A 16,844-nucleotide genomic window follows, 5' to 3' on the forward strand; every position below is an offset into this window, starting at 1 on the left:
GGAATTGGAATGCACTGAAATTAGCACTGAAATAGCAGTGGTATGAACAAGGTATTGAACACCCTTAAGAAGGTTGGCTATCATCATGGCGATTTTTACCCTTGAAGTTGCGGATCTGAACAATTCAACAGAGCTACTGTTGTACCACTACCTTAGGTAACTACAAACAATACTGTTGGTTGTCACGCGGTTGCGCTAGATATTGCGCGGTCGCGCCAGATATTGCGCGAAATTTGAAAACCGGACAATCTTCTGTCCGGTTTACCCAGATTTTTTCGAACGGACAAACATGAAAAAACCGGACTGTCCGGTCGAAAACCGGACATCTGGCAACCCTATCTGGGAGTTATTGAAATGAGTCAGGCTCATCTTCATTACCTCGGATTCAGTTTTGATGTTCTATCGAAATAATATTTTATCATGTTGATTTAAAAATTTCCTAATATTCCGCTTTCAAAATATCATGAAAACCTTATGGAATTTGCGCCATTCAAACAGAAATCTGAAGTTCGCTCATTTTTTCCCCTTCATCGATTTAACATCACCAGAATTGAGAGAAATTGCGAATAATGTTGCAAATCATTTCACTATATCCAAATTATATTATATTGACAATTATTGACGTTTGATGAAATTTGATAGGATTGGAAGTCAGTATAGACAACCACAAAACGAAAAATATAACTGAAAACGATACTATAATGAGTTCATCACAACACTGTTTTTAGAACTGTTATGAATTCATTACGATACTGAAATAGGGAATAGTAATTTACGTAACAAGTCCGGAAAATAGGGTTTTTTTGGACGAATAGACAAAATTCCAGGACGAGCGTAAGCGAGTCCTGGAAGTCTGTGAGTCCAAAAAAACCATTTTCGGGCGTGTTGCGTACAATATTTTTTCGGCAACCATGTAAAATAACACTATCGCTATTCTGCTTTCCATATTTTATTGCGATTGCTATCAAAAAACATGCAAATTTTTGACAACTAATTTCATATGAACTGTCAGCCGTTATCTCGGTTGCTATGGATTCTATGATTCTTTTCCGGCCTAGTCCGGGAAGTACGTACTTTCCGGACTAGGCCGGGAAATGCTACTTTCTCAGAGAAAAAGCGTCCGGGAAGTGAGCACTTCCCGGACGGTTGCCGAAAAAATCTATTAAGAAACGGTCGTGTAACTGAAATCCCGCATATAGGCATATCAGCCATAATGTAATTATATTAATTTGCATCATAACGAAAACTTCTCACTATATTTTGCTCTAAATTTCTTTCTGAAATGCTCCAATAGATACTTGTCTCTTCATGATGAAAATTATAAAGTGGGACCAGATGTTATAATCGAATGTGTTCATGTTCGACTATCAATTTAGTTAATGGATGCTCTTTAGGAAGTAATATTGGATGATTTTTATTTATGTTGAAATCTGAATAAGGGAAACGACCACCAACCCTTAGAATGTAATGTTCATCGGGGAATGGGGTTAACCTTGATGAGAGCCTTTTGTGTTCATTCATTTATGTTCTATATCAACTGAAACTATTTGTTGCTGTGATTTCCGAATCAAAATTCGAAGAGCGTAATTTAATTCACTTCTGATTAAAGTATCAATCTAACTGTCAAATTTGTTTTCTTTTCAATTCCAGAATTTTTAACAGTTTGCAGTGGCACATTGAAGTCATGGGTACCTTTCAAAAAATTTTGAATTTAATGAGGTAACCGGTAAGTATGATTTGCCGTTTCTTTTGAGCAAGAATGAATTATTTTTGGTAGTGTAAAATATATCTTCAATTGGCCAATCTTAATACGAACCATTTCAAAAAAATAAGGTCTATCCCATCAGAGCTTGCCGTTTATCAAGATCTCTGAATAAAATATCATTAGAGTTTTGTTTTGTGTCGACATAATACCTATCACCAAAGTCAGTCAGAGATGGAATCTGTGTGTGGAATGTTTGATGTTTGATGCGAATGTCTTGAAGAGATGAGGGGATTATTGGTAAGAGTTACTGGTGGACTTAATCCAATAGGCGAATCAACATAAGCGCTACGCCACCTGGTGACAATCAGACTAACTGAAAATGTTGACATGGTTCTTGCCTCAGAGGTAGTCAGTCCTTTTCATTCCTCTGAGGTTCTTGCATTCTGCTTTGTTTTTGTGTGATATTCTACAAATATTCATTTATTCTTTAAATCATTTCAAAAGTTATGAGTCGTTCGAATCGCTATTGTTCAGTTCCTCAGTGTTCTTCCTGGGAAAAAAAGTTCAAATATTAAGTTCCATGCTTTCCCTCAAACTGGTAATAAATATCGTGTTTGGGTGGAATGGAAATTGAGGAGTGAAGTGCTGATGGATCGACAAAAAGCTTGGCAACTGAAACTCAAAATCGATAAACCAGTGACAAGAAATATGAAAGAATGTTCCCTGCATTTTATCGATGATGATTATTTTTATCGAGGTAAGCACTGATAGCACATGAAATTTTAGATTATATTTATGGGGATAATAATAATAATCGTTTACAGATTCCAGTTCTACACAGAAAAAATGTTTGAAAAAGACTGCTATGCATTCCAGAAATCTTCCTGTTGGATCTACTACCACAAAGGAAGAACCTGAATGTTCTAGTAGTAGATCTGAAAGATTGAAACAAAGAAATATCAAAAAAAAAAAACTTGATTGTCATCAGTTCAAAATAAAGTTGATCAGGCCACCATTTTCAAAAGATAAAAAACAGTTGAGTACCGAGGAAGCATTGTTGAATGCTAAAATAGCAGCTGCTCGAGTACATATTGAAAGAGTCAATCAGCGTATCAAGATATTTAAAATTTTAGGAGGTAAATTGCAGTGGTCTCTTGTGAAGAAAGTTGAAGATATATTTACAATTGCTTGTGCTGTAACCAATTTGTCCAATTCAATTTTTGCAGAACATAGATTTTTAAGGAATAAGATTACTTAAATATAATAAGATACAGCATTTTCCAAATAGTATGCAGCAAATGAACTAGTGGTTCATTAATAAATAAACTGATTTGAATAGAAAAAAAATTGATTATCCATAAAAAATATTCATAACAGACAATCAAAGAATCATACTGAATTTTTTGTTTCTAAGTCTTCAAATCTAAAGTACCTTTACACAATATTGGAAAAATTCGTTAGAAATATTTGGACATGTACTCTGAAATTCTATATATTTTTTTTCAGGGCACACTGATGATAGTTCTCTATCAAATTTTAATTATTTCAGAATTGTCGTATAATATGCCGAAAATATTTTCAAAATAGATACATTTCATAAGTGAAATATTTTCAATTGAATTCTTATTAATTTTGATGATTCCTTAGTCGAGCAATAATATAATTGGATAAATAGGTATCAATATGAGTAGTTTAAAGTAACCTAGTTATATAAATTAATTTTTAGAAACATCTTATGTAAATTGAGTTATCTCCTAATGAATAAAAAAAAATGGATATGCGACTTTCTATAGTATTCCTAAAAATATTCAATACCTTAGCATTGTAATATTTTGTTGGGACTGTATAATTGAAGGGTAACGTGAAATGATCAATTCGGATAAGTAATAAAACCTTTCAACTAAAGTTTATTAGTCATGCAAATAACATGTAACATTTTTATTATGTGACCAGCTGATCAGCATTTGAAACTTCTTCACCTTCATAAACACTTCTAGAAGTGTTTGTGCCTTTGAGATACCCCAAGTATTCTACTAAACTCAGTCTTGCCATTTGGACCTAAAAAAGGTACTATTAGAATCCTGTAGTATAAGTATAATAATGTTGATTGAACCGTTCACATATTATATGCACACGATTGTTATTCGTCATTTTTCGATGTCTTCCATCCTTGCATAACTTTCAATATCACTAGACTGAACTGAAACAAATGATGATACCTACCGTCTTTACCCAAAATGAAAATATTATTTACACAGTAACACACTTGTTCACTATAGAAGTCTGAAAAGTTTTTATATTTATTGTAAAATCAAATTTTAATAACGCAAATACACACACAACTAATACAACAAAACACTCCAATGTAAACATTTACAGTTCTATCATACGTCTGCTCACCTTGGCGCTGCATTCTTATTTTCAGATGCCTATAGGATCAAAAATCAGAGATGCTTCTTCTTATCTATGTGCCATATCAGAGTTATCCGACGTTGGCGCTCATCATAGCAAAGGCTTCTCGATCTTCTGCCATATGGAAAAGTTGACCTGCATTTCGAATGTCTGTCCAGGTTCGGATGTTTCTCACCCAAGACATCTGTTTTCGGCCTACACCTCGTCGACCTTCTATTTTTCCCTTGAGGATGAGTTTTAGAATACGATATCGATCACCTTTCAATATATCACCCAAATAAGCGATCTTTCTACGTTTGATAGTCCTGAATAGTTTCCAGTCTTTATTGAATCTCCTCAGTACTTCTTCGTTTGTAATATGTGCTGTCCACGGTATTTTCAACATTCGCCTATGTATCCACATTTCCAGCGTCTCTATGCGATTGGTTGTTGATATCTTAAGCGTCTACGCCTCCACTCCATACTCTTGTATGGAGTGGAGTGTCATGTTTGGTCTGTACTCTTGTACAGACCAAACATAACACTTGACAATCCTTTGTCTAATTTCTAAATCTAGATGGTGGTTGCAAAGAAATGATTTCATCTTTAGGTTGTTTTGGCCATTGCAATTCTGCGTCTTATTTCTTCGTCTGGATCTAGTAGGTCTGTTATGATAGTTCCTAAGTATGTAAATTTGTGGACTCTTTCAATCTCATCCAATTCCAGTTTCGCCTCTGGGTGAGGGTCGCGACTACAGACCAAAAATTTTGTTTTATTTTCATTTATTTTGATGCCCATTCCTTCCCCTGGTTCGTGGATTCGATTCAGCAGTATTTGGAGACCTTCGATGTTGTCCGCAAGGATTACTGTGCCATCTGCATTACTAATTACATATAGTAATTTACCATTTATCTTTACTCCATGTGGTTGATCTTCAAGTGCTGTCTTAAATAAGAGATCAGAATATAAATTGAACAGAGTTGGGGATAAAATACAACCCTGTCTATCTCCTCGTTGTATGGGTATTTCGTTAGTAAGACTATTTCCAATCTTAATATTTGCAGTTTGTTTCCAGTACAGATTCCCAATGATACGAATATCTCTATCATCGATTCCTTTGTTCTTCAGAATCTCTATTAATTTGGTATGTTGCACTTTATCGAATGCCTTTTTAAAATCCATGAGGTACGCAAAAATATCCCTTCTTTGATCACGACATTTCTGTAATAGGACGTTCAGCGCAAAAAGCGCCTCCTTAGTCCCGAGTGCATTCCTAAAACCGAACTGAGTTTCTTCCATGTTTTCTTCGCGTTTGAGTCGTATTCTGATGTGTATTATTCTTAGGAAAATTCTGAGGGTGTGGCTCATTAGACTAAACAGTCGGAATTCTGAGCATTTTCTTGCTTTGTGTTTTTTAGAAATTGCAATGAATGTGGATCTGAGCCAGTCTGAGGGGATCACTCCAGTGTTATATATTGCATTGAAAAGTTTAACTATTATTTCTATATTTTCCTCATTTATCAGTTTTATTAACTCAGTGGGTGTTCCATCCGGTCCTAGCGCTTTTCTGGCTTTTGCATTTCTTTTAGCATGTTCTATTTCGGATCCCATTATTTCTGGACCTTCTGTGCAGTGTTGATACAGTGCCATTTAATTATCTCTATCGTCATTAAACAGTTCTGATATATATGTTTGCCATTCTTTTTGATGTCTTCTTCATCAACGATGATCTTGCTGTTATTGTCCACTAGCACGGGAGGAACTCGTTTTTTAATTATGCCGCCTATATTTCTTTCTGATATCTTTCACCTTTTTATGTATGTTGAATAAATCATGTTTGGACATTATGTCTTTCATCTCCTGGCATCATTCACTCATCCATCTCTCCTTGGCCATCTTTATCTCCTTTCTATTTTTTCGCTGTAGACACCTGTACCTTACGTCATCGGTTTTCGCCAGTCTTCGCTGTTCCATCGGTTTCAAGATATCCTCTGTCATCCATTTATTTTTTGCCATTGATTTCTCCTTAAATTAATTATTTTTGCATACTTTTTTGGCTTTGATGTCAAGTTCACACCACAGTTCTTCTGGGTCTTCCATCTGCTTGTTGATATGATTTAATTCGTCATTAAATTCTTGTCTCATTTTTTCTTTCATTTCCACATTCACGAAGTTAAAAGTATTTGTTCTCAATTCTCAATTGGCATTTTTTCAAGCGTAGTTTAATATCCGCAACAAGAGGTTGATGGTCTGATCCAATATCTGTTCCCGGATATGTAGTGACTCTTTTGACAGCATTCCTAAAACGTTTGTGCACGAGTATATGCACGATTTGAAATCTGAAAATATTGTTCATGATGCCCTATTCAGCTAAAATCCGGCACTTCCGCTTATACAAGAATTTCAAAAAAAACTTTTTTTTTCATTTTATGTCTTTGATATAATCAAGATTTCCATTTTCAATTACTCTTTCATTGAATTATTGCGTTAGTCCTCATAGTTTTCTAAATATCAAGTAAAAACTGTAAAAAAGGGAGAACTTCCTTAGTCACAATTACATGAATTATTTTCACTGTGAATATCCTATGCGTATACTCAATTCACTTTCTCAAACTAGAAAGATGTTGAAATATCGTGCATATCTTGAATTTGAAAAATATCATCACAGGGTGTTTCAAATATTGTGCCAAAAATTGTGAACAAAATTTGATCATAACTTTCGATTTTCAAATTAGAACCCTATTTTGTGTGCTACCCTTTTTTTTGACAGCAATGATCACAAGAATTCTTCGTGTCCATGATAGTTTGTCGAGCTCGATCACTCTGTTCATGGTCATTGGAGACACCATCCCAGCTCAAGCTCAACTTGACTTGCTGATAAAGGTAAGATTAATATTCTTGTCGTTAATTGGGTACATTTATCCATTCATTTGTGTTGGGAAATGTCTCAGAAACTACAGAAATACAGTCCACTGCCTATTTCATATTTTCAATTTTTATTTTACGGAAGTTTGCTGAGGTGGTTCGAAACATATTTAAGAAATAGGGAACAGAGAACAGTAGTCAAAAAGGACGGTTGAACTATTAAATCAGACATAAAGATAACAGGAGTGTTCCACAAGGAAGTATTTCAGGTCCAATTCTCTTTATCATTTTTATCAACGATATAGAAGGAATATTTGATGAATACAGTATCTTGTTTTGTGACCATATTTGCTGAGGATACAAATCTACTTGTGTCTAACTCGAGCTACCAAATTAACTACTAACTAAAGTTTATTACCAAAAATGTACATCCCACTTGAAAAAATACAGGATGGTTTGAAGAAAATGACTTGATTCTGAACGCTGAAAAGACTGAGGTAGTTCTATTTCGAACCCCTCAATAATGAATAGAGAGACCGGATAAAATCACGGTGCTCAATCCGGTGCTGAATCCCGGTCAGTGCACTAAATTCTTAGGGGTATTTATTGTTGAGTATCTCAATTAAATAATATAGTTTATTCAGAAACAGCAGCAAATTGAGATACAAACTTAAAGTTACAATCTTTACTGAAAAAAAAACATTTAATCGTTGAGACAGAATTGGTTCTATCTGTTAACGATGTTAACAATACTTTTGAAAAAAAAGAAACATTCCACACTGCCAGAGGTAGTTTGCCATCGGTATAGGGTGATCCACAACCGGGGTGCAATGGCGAGTCACAATCGGTACAAGTCTCATTCAGTGAATATACAGTCACAATCGGTAATCAACTGGTTACTATGTAATGTGTGCACATAGGTAGGTTTTCAACTCAGTGTTCCTCTCATTGATTTGTCGCGTTTATTAATTCGTGTATCATCTTTCCCCCATTCCCTAAAAACCAGACTTCCACATTTCTTTTGAATTGTTTGTAGTTCTTTATAATCCTTAAATTCTCTGGTAGTAAAGTATAGATCCTAGGTGCCCAGTATTCAGATGTTCGCTGTCCTATTCTTTTCTTTGCTACTTGTGTTTCATATCTTATAGTTCTTATTCGATACGGCTGTTCTGTATTTTTTAATTGGTCAATTGGTCAGAACATATAATACGATTAGGTAGAAATTCGATCACTAACAGCTAAACATTGAAAGTCTTTTATTTTGCAAATTTTGAAAGTCTGATGAGGTTTGGACTGATATTTGGTGGATCTAGTTCGGAGATTTCTGAAATTTTCCGCGTTCCAAAGAGAGTCATGAGGTGCATTTTCAATCTCAAATACAGCGAATCTTGTAAAGGTATATTCAAACGCAATGGCATTATGACTGTATATGGGCTATATACAGTGTCTTGTTTTGTTTCCTAAACATGCGGCAAAAATTCAGGGGGTTGTTCCTTGGACTATTCTAAGAATATTTTGTCCCTTGATGATTTTTGAAAAACCTATTTGTTTCGAAGATATAGGGGAAACAAAATTTCAGATAATAACATTTTATTATGAAAAATTACATGAAAATTCAACTCAACCTACAAAAACTGTTGAAAATGACCACCTCTAGCCAGCATACAAGCATCCAATCTTCTCCTCATTGACTGCCGAACCCTTTCAAAAACACCAGGATCATTTCTTATTAAGTTACACCCAGCAATGATCCGATTTCGCAAGTCTTCCACATTTTCTACTGGAGTGGTATAAACTAATGATTTTAGATGGCCCCATAGGAAATAATCTAAGGGGTTTAAGTCCGGGGAACGAGCAGGCCAAAAATGAGGTCCACCTCTTCCAATCCAGCGATCTCCGTATGTTAATGTTAAAAACTCACGAGCAACCAAACTAAAATGCGCTGGTGCACCATCGTGCATAAACCACATTGCATGTCTTATTGCCAATGGTACATCCTCCAAAAACAGAGGTAACGTTTGTTCTAAAAAGTTGCGATACACGTCCCCGGTAAGTCTTTCTGGTAAAAATATCGGCTCTATTAGGCAGTCACCCACAATACCAACCCAAACATTCAATGAGAACTGATGTTGAAAACGATCTTCAATTACCTCATGTGGATTTTCGTCGGCCCATACATGGTTGTTATGAAAATTTCTTATTGCATTTCTTGAGAAATTCGCTTCATCGGTAAAAAGAATCAGCGTCAGTAATTGAGGAATTTGAACTAATGTGGTTAAAAGCCATTGACAAAATGCAATACGTGGGGGAAAATCAGTAGGAATAAGTGCCTGAACGCGTTGCATATGGTATGGGTATAACAAATTGTCTTTAAGAATTTTCCAAACAGTCTTATTACTCACATTCAAAGTATTGGAAATTTTTCGAGTAGAAGTACTAGGGTCTTCTTCGATCATGTCCAGCACATTCTCTTCCAGTTCCACCGTTCTTACTGTGTTTGGTTTTCCTGGTCCCCCCATTTTTTTCAATGCGCCTGTTTCATGCAGACGTTGATGAATATTTTGAAACAATTTTCTGTCAGGAATATTACGCCCAGGAAATCGTTCAATGTACAACCTCCTAGCTTTTAATGAATTTCCATCAGCAAGTCCATAAATGAAATGCATGTCAGTCATCTCGGTGTTTGTATAGCGATTCATAATAGTCAAAGATAAAATGTTAATTGCTAATACATCACAAAACGAATTCAAATGAAAACCGTGTTTAATCTGTATTCCTTTACCATCTGCACTTATCAATTTTTAGTCAAAAAACTGGCCGTTTTTAGTAATTGGAATGTTGTTAAACAAATTTAAAAATGAATTGTACCTACTTAGTAAACACAGTGCGGTACGCATTTTTATTTAAACTATTATTAATTTTAAAAATATGAAAAATGTTGTTCGCCCTGTATCTTCGAAACAAAGAGGTTTTTCAAAAATCATCCAAGGACAAAACATGCTAAAAATAGTCCAAGGAACAACCCCCTGAATTTTTGCCGCATGTTTAGGAAACACCCTGTATATATGAAACACTCATTTATCTTTTTAAGAACAAAAGTGAATACAGTAGTTGTAATAGCTTTCATGACTACCAAACTAAAAAACTGAATTTGAGATTTCCACGACATGAATCAAGCATGACAGAAAAACATCCAACATATGCATGTATGAAATACTATAACAAATTACCAGAAAACATCAAGAAGTGGGATAATTTGAGGTTATTCAAAGAAAATGTAAAGAGCTTTTTGCTAGATCTGGAACCTTATTCTCTGAATGATTTTAGGTGATTTTTTTTTCTTTTGACAATTATTTCGTTTTGTGTTGTTGTTTCGGAAACAATGTAACATTTCTTTGAAAAAAATATCTTTCATTATTATTATTATTTGAAAAAAGCAATAGAAAATAACAGCACTTCTGGTTGCTCCAGAAGAGATATTACTTATGAAGAGGAATTAAATAAAATTACCACTCAAGATGACAGTGTAGAGCCAGAGATGATGAGAGGACCTGAAAAAACAATTTTCAAGTCACACAATGTTTCTGAAAACAAAAATTCTAAAATGAGACACCTCGAAGAAAAATTCGAAAAAAAAAACAAAAAAAAGCGTCACTTGAAGATGAGGATGATTTTGAAAACTCTGCACATCAAGTAAATATCTTATTGATATCCGCCATATTTGCACTGGAAATGATGCACCGACTCCCAGAACCAGTGTCGAAAAAGTGAACTAGGTGCGCACTGAGGGCGCACCAGGGCATAAGCTTAAAACGTGAACACTGAAATAGTGCGCACCGAAAACGTAAGCGAAAAACGACACACTCGATCGGTGCAGCACTAGTGCGACAAGCAGAAAACGCTATTAGTTTCCGGTTAAATATTAATCTCGGTAGCATTACTCTGTTACTATATTTAATTTATTAATTTACATGGGCTATTTTTAATTTTTATGATCAGAAACAAGATGAATAAGTATCACTCGTCATTTTCACACGTCTTCTATAACGAAAGGATGAAAGAAAGTAACATTTTTATCACCATAGCATTCTACCGCAGACTTCATAAATAAAAGATGTAACATAAATAAAGGAAACCAAGTCCTCCCTATTATGACTCCTGCTCTGTTTATGTCGCCATCGGTTGAAACCCCCGAGTTTTGCGTTCCTCCTAAAAATAAATTCTGGCAATTTTAGGGATAGTTGAAACTTTTAGTGCCGGTTCTAGGTTTCTCGTTAGGACATAGATATTCAGAATTTCATATACGATAGAGAGATGCGGTGAAGTGCTACTGGAATAATGACGAGAATCGACCGATCGTTTTCATATAATTTTTATGAATTTAGAGTTGGAAAAGAGGAATCGATATACGTCGGAAAAAAAATTTATTAATTAGAAAAACGACTTATCATAGAATAATCAAATGGATGATTTTTGAACACTCGACTTTAATTGATATCAATGAGGAAGATGAAAGGAAACTTTTGCTTAAATTCTGATTCTTTCGCATTCTTTGTGTTTTCTGGGTCGCTGAATAAAATTTGAAAAAGCTAGTAAAAATCTCCACCCGAATCATATTTTATCTACAATTTCTATATCCATTCTTATTTACAATTGCTTCATTTATTCTTATCACTAGTTTTGATACTTCTCAAATATTGTGTTAGTAAATCAAATTCTACTTTAATTTTTCGATTTCATTTTTTCAATCTTATAGAAATCAAAATCAATTTTCAACATAACATTCTCTTCGATAAATTTCACAATGCTCATGCTGTCTAACGTCTAACCTAAGATGTCAGACATCCTAGTCTAACCTAGCAACATATTGAAATCATAGACTTATAATCTCTATGACCACAAACATAATTACAGTCCATTCAGGAATTATTGACATCCCAGGGGCTGTGGAAAATCGAAATTAAGTTGGTACTGGCGCATTCAGTAATATTTTGAATTGCTGATTTCGGGTTGGCATTGGAAATGTCATTGACAGGAGGTTAGATTGTTCAGTTTGTTTGTGTTATTGGTTTTGATCCAAGAAATTTTTAAACTGAAAAGTTGTATCAATTTCAAACACACATTGATTAGTTTATTTGAGTCTTTCTAACAGTACTGTTTGAAAAAAAAAAGCAAGTCATTACAGCCTGGATTATTAGTGGAAGAAAACCTATGCAATACGATTTCACCTTCGAAGAATCATTGAATGATTTGATTGTTACATCAGTTTGGTAAAATTTGATCAAAAAGCATCTGGATTTTAATCAATCAAAGTCAAATACAACATTACATAAAATTAATTGGTTACAAGTTCAAACAGTTAATAAAAAGAAAATTTTTATTGATATACAGAAAAATATAAGTTGAGTTCGATATCATGGTGAATACAGAGAATATTTGCAACAATATGTGAAATTCATTTATCGGGAGGGAACTTGGTTATTTGAAAATGGCAGTCTTATTCAACAGTGAACTCTAGAAAGAAAACAAAACGTTTTTCAAGTATATTCAAGGGTAAAAGTAGAAGGAGCACTATTTTGAATGCTAGACTGATGAATTTTTACCTGGATGTTTTGTTTTGCCAGTGGTGATCATGAGGTTATATAAATCTATGAAGAGAGATGTATTTTATAATTGGGTTGCTGCATTAATACATTTTCTGCAGATATTTGGAATTATGTGCTCACAGCTCAAATTATGAAATTCAAAAATTGACCGAAGTTATATTATCAAACTCTATGAAAAAGATCTGTAACCAAAGTCTTGGCATTGCATCTTTAGTTTATTCCTTTTCTATTTTGAAATTAAGTTTTTGTTCTTCAATGAGTTATCCAAAAATTCAATAAACTCTAATTGCTTTATAGAATTTTTACTGAGTATTTGATTGAAAAATAAATTCAGTAGAGTCCAATTTAATTTAAGAATTTCTTCACCTTTTAATCACTCAAAGATAATAACAGAAAGCAATAAAATTCTAACATTCACAAATTAAAAGTAATTTCATACAAATGCTTTTACTGAGTGAACCAAAGCTGTTATGGGCAAAATACTTTATGTAATTTAATAGTGAACTTATAAAAGCATTTCAATAAAAATAGAAAACTTGAATGCACAAATAGTATCTATATTTTTCATACAAGTTCAATCAATCATTCATGTCAAGAACAGTTTCAATAAATATTGACTTTATAAAGTAATTCACACAACGGCTGATAAATTGGTTCCAATTTTGAAAGTTACAGTACAAATGTGATGTTAAAAATCTTCATATACTAAATGGATTCTTTGAATTTTATTTTTGTCTTATTATGATATTCCTCTTACATTCACTTAGCTACACTATTTAAATTGATCAACCAGTTTTTTCTGTAATCTTCACCAGTTAAAATGATCCATAAGAGTTATATGATTAGAATTTTGCAAGCAGGTTGGTATCCAGTGACCATCAAGAATGCAACAATTATTGAAGAGCCTTTGGTGAAAAGTAATATGCATATTTTAATGATATTCAATGGGATCTTCCATTGGCGATTCTTTAAGAAATTGATATCTCTGCATTGGATTTCCTTGAAATGTTATATCATTCCACTATATTTTTACATTATAGAACCTGAATTCCATTTTATGAAATCATGACTGTATGCGCCACTTCGTAATTAAGAAGATTTGGGATTTTTGGAATACAAAAATTATGAAAATAATATAAACTGATTATTTCTATGATGGATCAATTTTTAGTGATATTTTTGTAACTAGAAATAAAGCCGTGACTAGACGTTCATGGCCTACTTCGATGTCAATTATTCCTGAATGGACTATAGGGATAGGATTAGTCATATTTTAGTGAACTTCAATAATACTTCCATTTGTTTCGAAAGTTCAAATGTAATACGTATGTATTTCATAATGTAAATAGACAGACCTGAGCAGAAAGGATGTGCAATAAGTTAAAAAAAAATACCATGTCTCAGATTGAAAATCGTCTGCATGTTGATTCGAATTCTAATTGAAGTTAAATATTAGTGAACTTCGACAGAAATTCATTCCAAATAATGGAAAGGACAGTTAAAAATTATTGCATCGAGTCAAAGAGAATTTGATACATTAATTGATCATTCAAGAAAAATGAATATGTAATATAAATTTCGAAATTTATATTTCTGTATTATCTTCATGAAGTGTTGCACACTCTGAGAAAACTTCTTCATCTGAATAATTTGTTCAGTATTATATGATTGCTGCTGCTTGAAAATTGAAGTTGAGATATTGATATTTGTATCAAAAAGTGATGATCTGCTGCTTGTAGGTCAGGCATCATATCATACGAAAGTTCACAATGAATAATACACATGTTAATTCAATCAATTAATTCGTCTTGCTTACGGGGCACTGTAAGCACAAAAGCCTACTTAGTGGTGTTCATTTGCTTAACCATCAAAGCCGTGCATTTGGAGTTGTCATCTGAACTCTCTACCCCCACATTTGTTGCTGCATATCGTCGTTTCGTAGCAAGCCAAGGTCATCCATCTATAATTTACTCAGATGACCGCAATACTATTGTCGGGATTAACAATTATCTTTGGGATTTAGGACGTTTACTGTCGCCTCCTCAACATCAAAATTCGCTGTCTGAGGTACATCTACATCCGGGACTAATTAGCGTCTCATCCCTCCTGCTAGTCCGTATTTCGGTGGAATGTGTATAAGCTGCGAACTTTCATCTGTTTCGGGTAATCGGTGAGCAAGGACTCACGTATGAAAAGTTTCCTACCTTCTCTACTCAGGTTGAAGCTATCCCCAATTCTCATCCTTTGTATCTTCCATCTTCTCATCTATCTGATCTGGAGGCTCTTCTCAATTTTTCGCCCTTTTACTTCTCCTCCTGGTGTCGATATTACATCTACATCTATGAATCGTCTTTCCCGTTGGCAACTCGTTCAGCGACTACAACAAAAATTCTGCAGGGAAGCGTTGGCATTAGAAATATTTGCACACCTCACAATAGAAACGCAAATGACTGCAACTATCTGCTTCTATCAACGTTGGTACGAATGTAGCCATTCTAAATAATAACCTGCCTCAAATTAAGGAGTCTAGGCAGAATATCTGTTTTTCCAGGCTCCAATTCCATCGCTCGCGTTGTATTAGGGAGCGGTTATATGGTTTAGGCATTTGTACAACAAGAAGTACTTCTACTATCAGTTTTAACAAGTGTATTTGTCTAACAAGATTACACGGCAAGCATGGCGTTACTAGCGGCCATTGTTCTTGTACATCTGTAACTGTCATGTGCATAGACTGGATACTCATAGAATAGCATGTGACATATCAATGTTGCCAACATACTATTTTACATATTTGATATAATACATCTCCCCTTTTATAAATCCAACTTGTTGGGTCTTTTAACAAAACGACCAGAACGTGTTGTACCTATAACTGGTTTCTTAAGTATAGGGGAGTCAACATTAAAATCTGATGACTTTCTTAATACTACATTGTTAGAAGAACTCGCAATGTTTTCATGCTCATTACTTAGCATATTGTGATGTACCCAGCTAGGGTAGGTTCGGTCAATCGTTATACAGTTGAAGGAATGGTTAATTAATACTGTCCAGACTCATCAAAGGGTATTTATTTCTTACTGCACACTGTACTGATCACAGATGAAAACTCACATGATGTAATTCAAGAATGTGAGCATCAAAATGAATGAATTACAGACTACTATTCAATAAGATCATTCTTACTACTTTATGTATATCGCGACATGATATATATTTACTATTTATATTGTATATTCACAACAACCTTGCGAGTTGATAAATACAACACGATCGACAAGGGTAAACATAGTAAATATATTTATATTTTAAGATGGTGTTTGGTTATACGGACCTTGTCGTCTCAAGTATGAAAATATACAGGTTCTTCATACTGATACATACTACAATATTATTTTCTATTGGTTCTGATGATTCAGAATTAGGCTGAGCCTCATAATCATTTTTAGATAGTTTTATATCATGACGATTTCTTCTAACATTATTTCCCATGTTATTCTTAACTATATAAGATCTAGGAGCCTCATGTTTGTTTACAATAACACCTGGTTCCCATGTTTTTTGGTAATGATTATAAATAGTTACATTATCATCTTTGTTGAGTACAGGCAAATTTTTATTACATGTTTTATTAAAATTATATAGATTAATCTCTCTTTTCTTTTCTAACTTCTCATGAACATTCTGACACAATTCAGGATGTAGTAACCTATCAGAAATTGGTACCTTAGTTTTACATCTACGACTAAGCGATAATTGTGCTGGAGAATAATCCATATATTTGAGTGGTGAATTTCTATAATTTAACAAAGCACTATCAATATCCTTTCCTTCCGATTTTTTTAAAATATTCTTTGCTATGGATACAGCCTTTTCAGCCAACCCATTTGAGCGTGCAAAATGTGGACTTCTGAACAGTAATCTAAAATTCCAAGAATCAGCGAATTTTCTAAAATGTAAACTGTTGAAGGGTACATTATCTGCTACTAGAGAGTCTGGGGGACCAAACCTAGCAAATACAGGTCTTATTGCTTTTATGGTAGAATAAGCACTTTTATCTGGGATCGGTAGTATTTCCAACCAATTTGAGTAAGCATCAAATAGTAGGTACTATATAACTTTGATTACTATAAGTGAATATATCAGTTCCCAAGCGTTCTCAGGGTCTTTGAGGTAATGGATAAGGTAACAGAGATTGTTTAGGATTTTTACGAGCAAATCTTTCACACTTTTTACAAGATTTCACAAAATGCTCAACATCCTTTGCCTGTCCTGGCCAA

The 16,844-nt window shown here is 34.0% G+C and overlaps 1 protein-coding gene across 1 annotated transcript; it reads left to right on the forward strand.

Annotated features, from left to right (window-relative positions):
- Nucleotides 1-2,411: 2,411 nt before the first annotated feature.
- LOC123671718 lies at nucleotides 2,412-2,963 on the forward strand. Its single transcript, XM_045605709.1, has 2 exons — nucleotides 2,412-2,462; nucleotides 2,530-2,963. Exons 1-2 carry the CDS (start codon nucleotides 2,414-2,416, stop codon nucleotides 2,961-2,963), a joined length of 483 nt encoding a protein of 160 aa, XP_045461665.1. The 5' UTR covers nucleotides 2,412-2,413.
- Nucleotides 2,964-16,844: the final 13,881 nt, after the last annotated feature.

Source organism: Harmonia axyridis, chromosome 1 (genome assembly GCF_914767665.1).
Source record: "Harmonia axyridis chromosome 1, icHarAxyr1.1, whole genome shotgun sequence".
NCBI classification, from domain to species: Eukaryota; Metazoa; Arthropoda; class Insecta; order Coleoptera; family Coccinellidae; genus Harmonia; species Harmonia axyridis.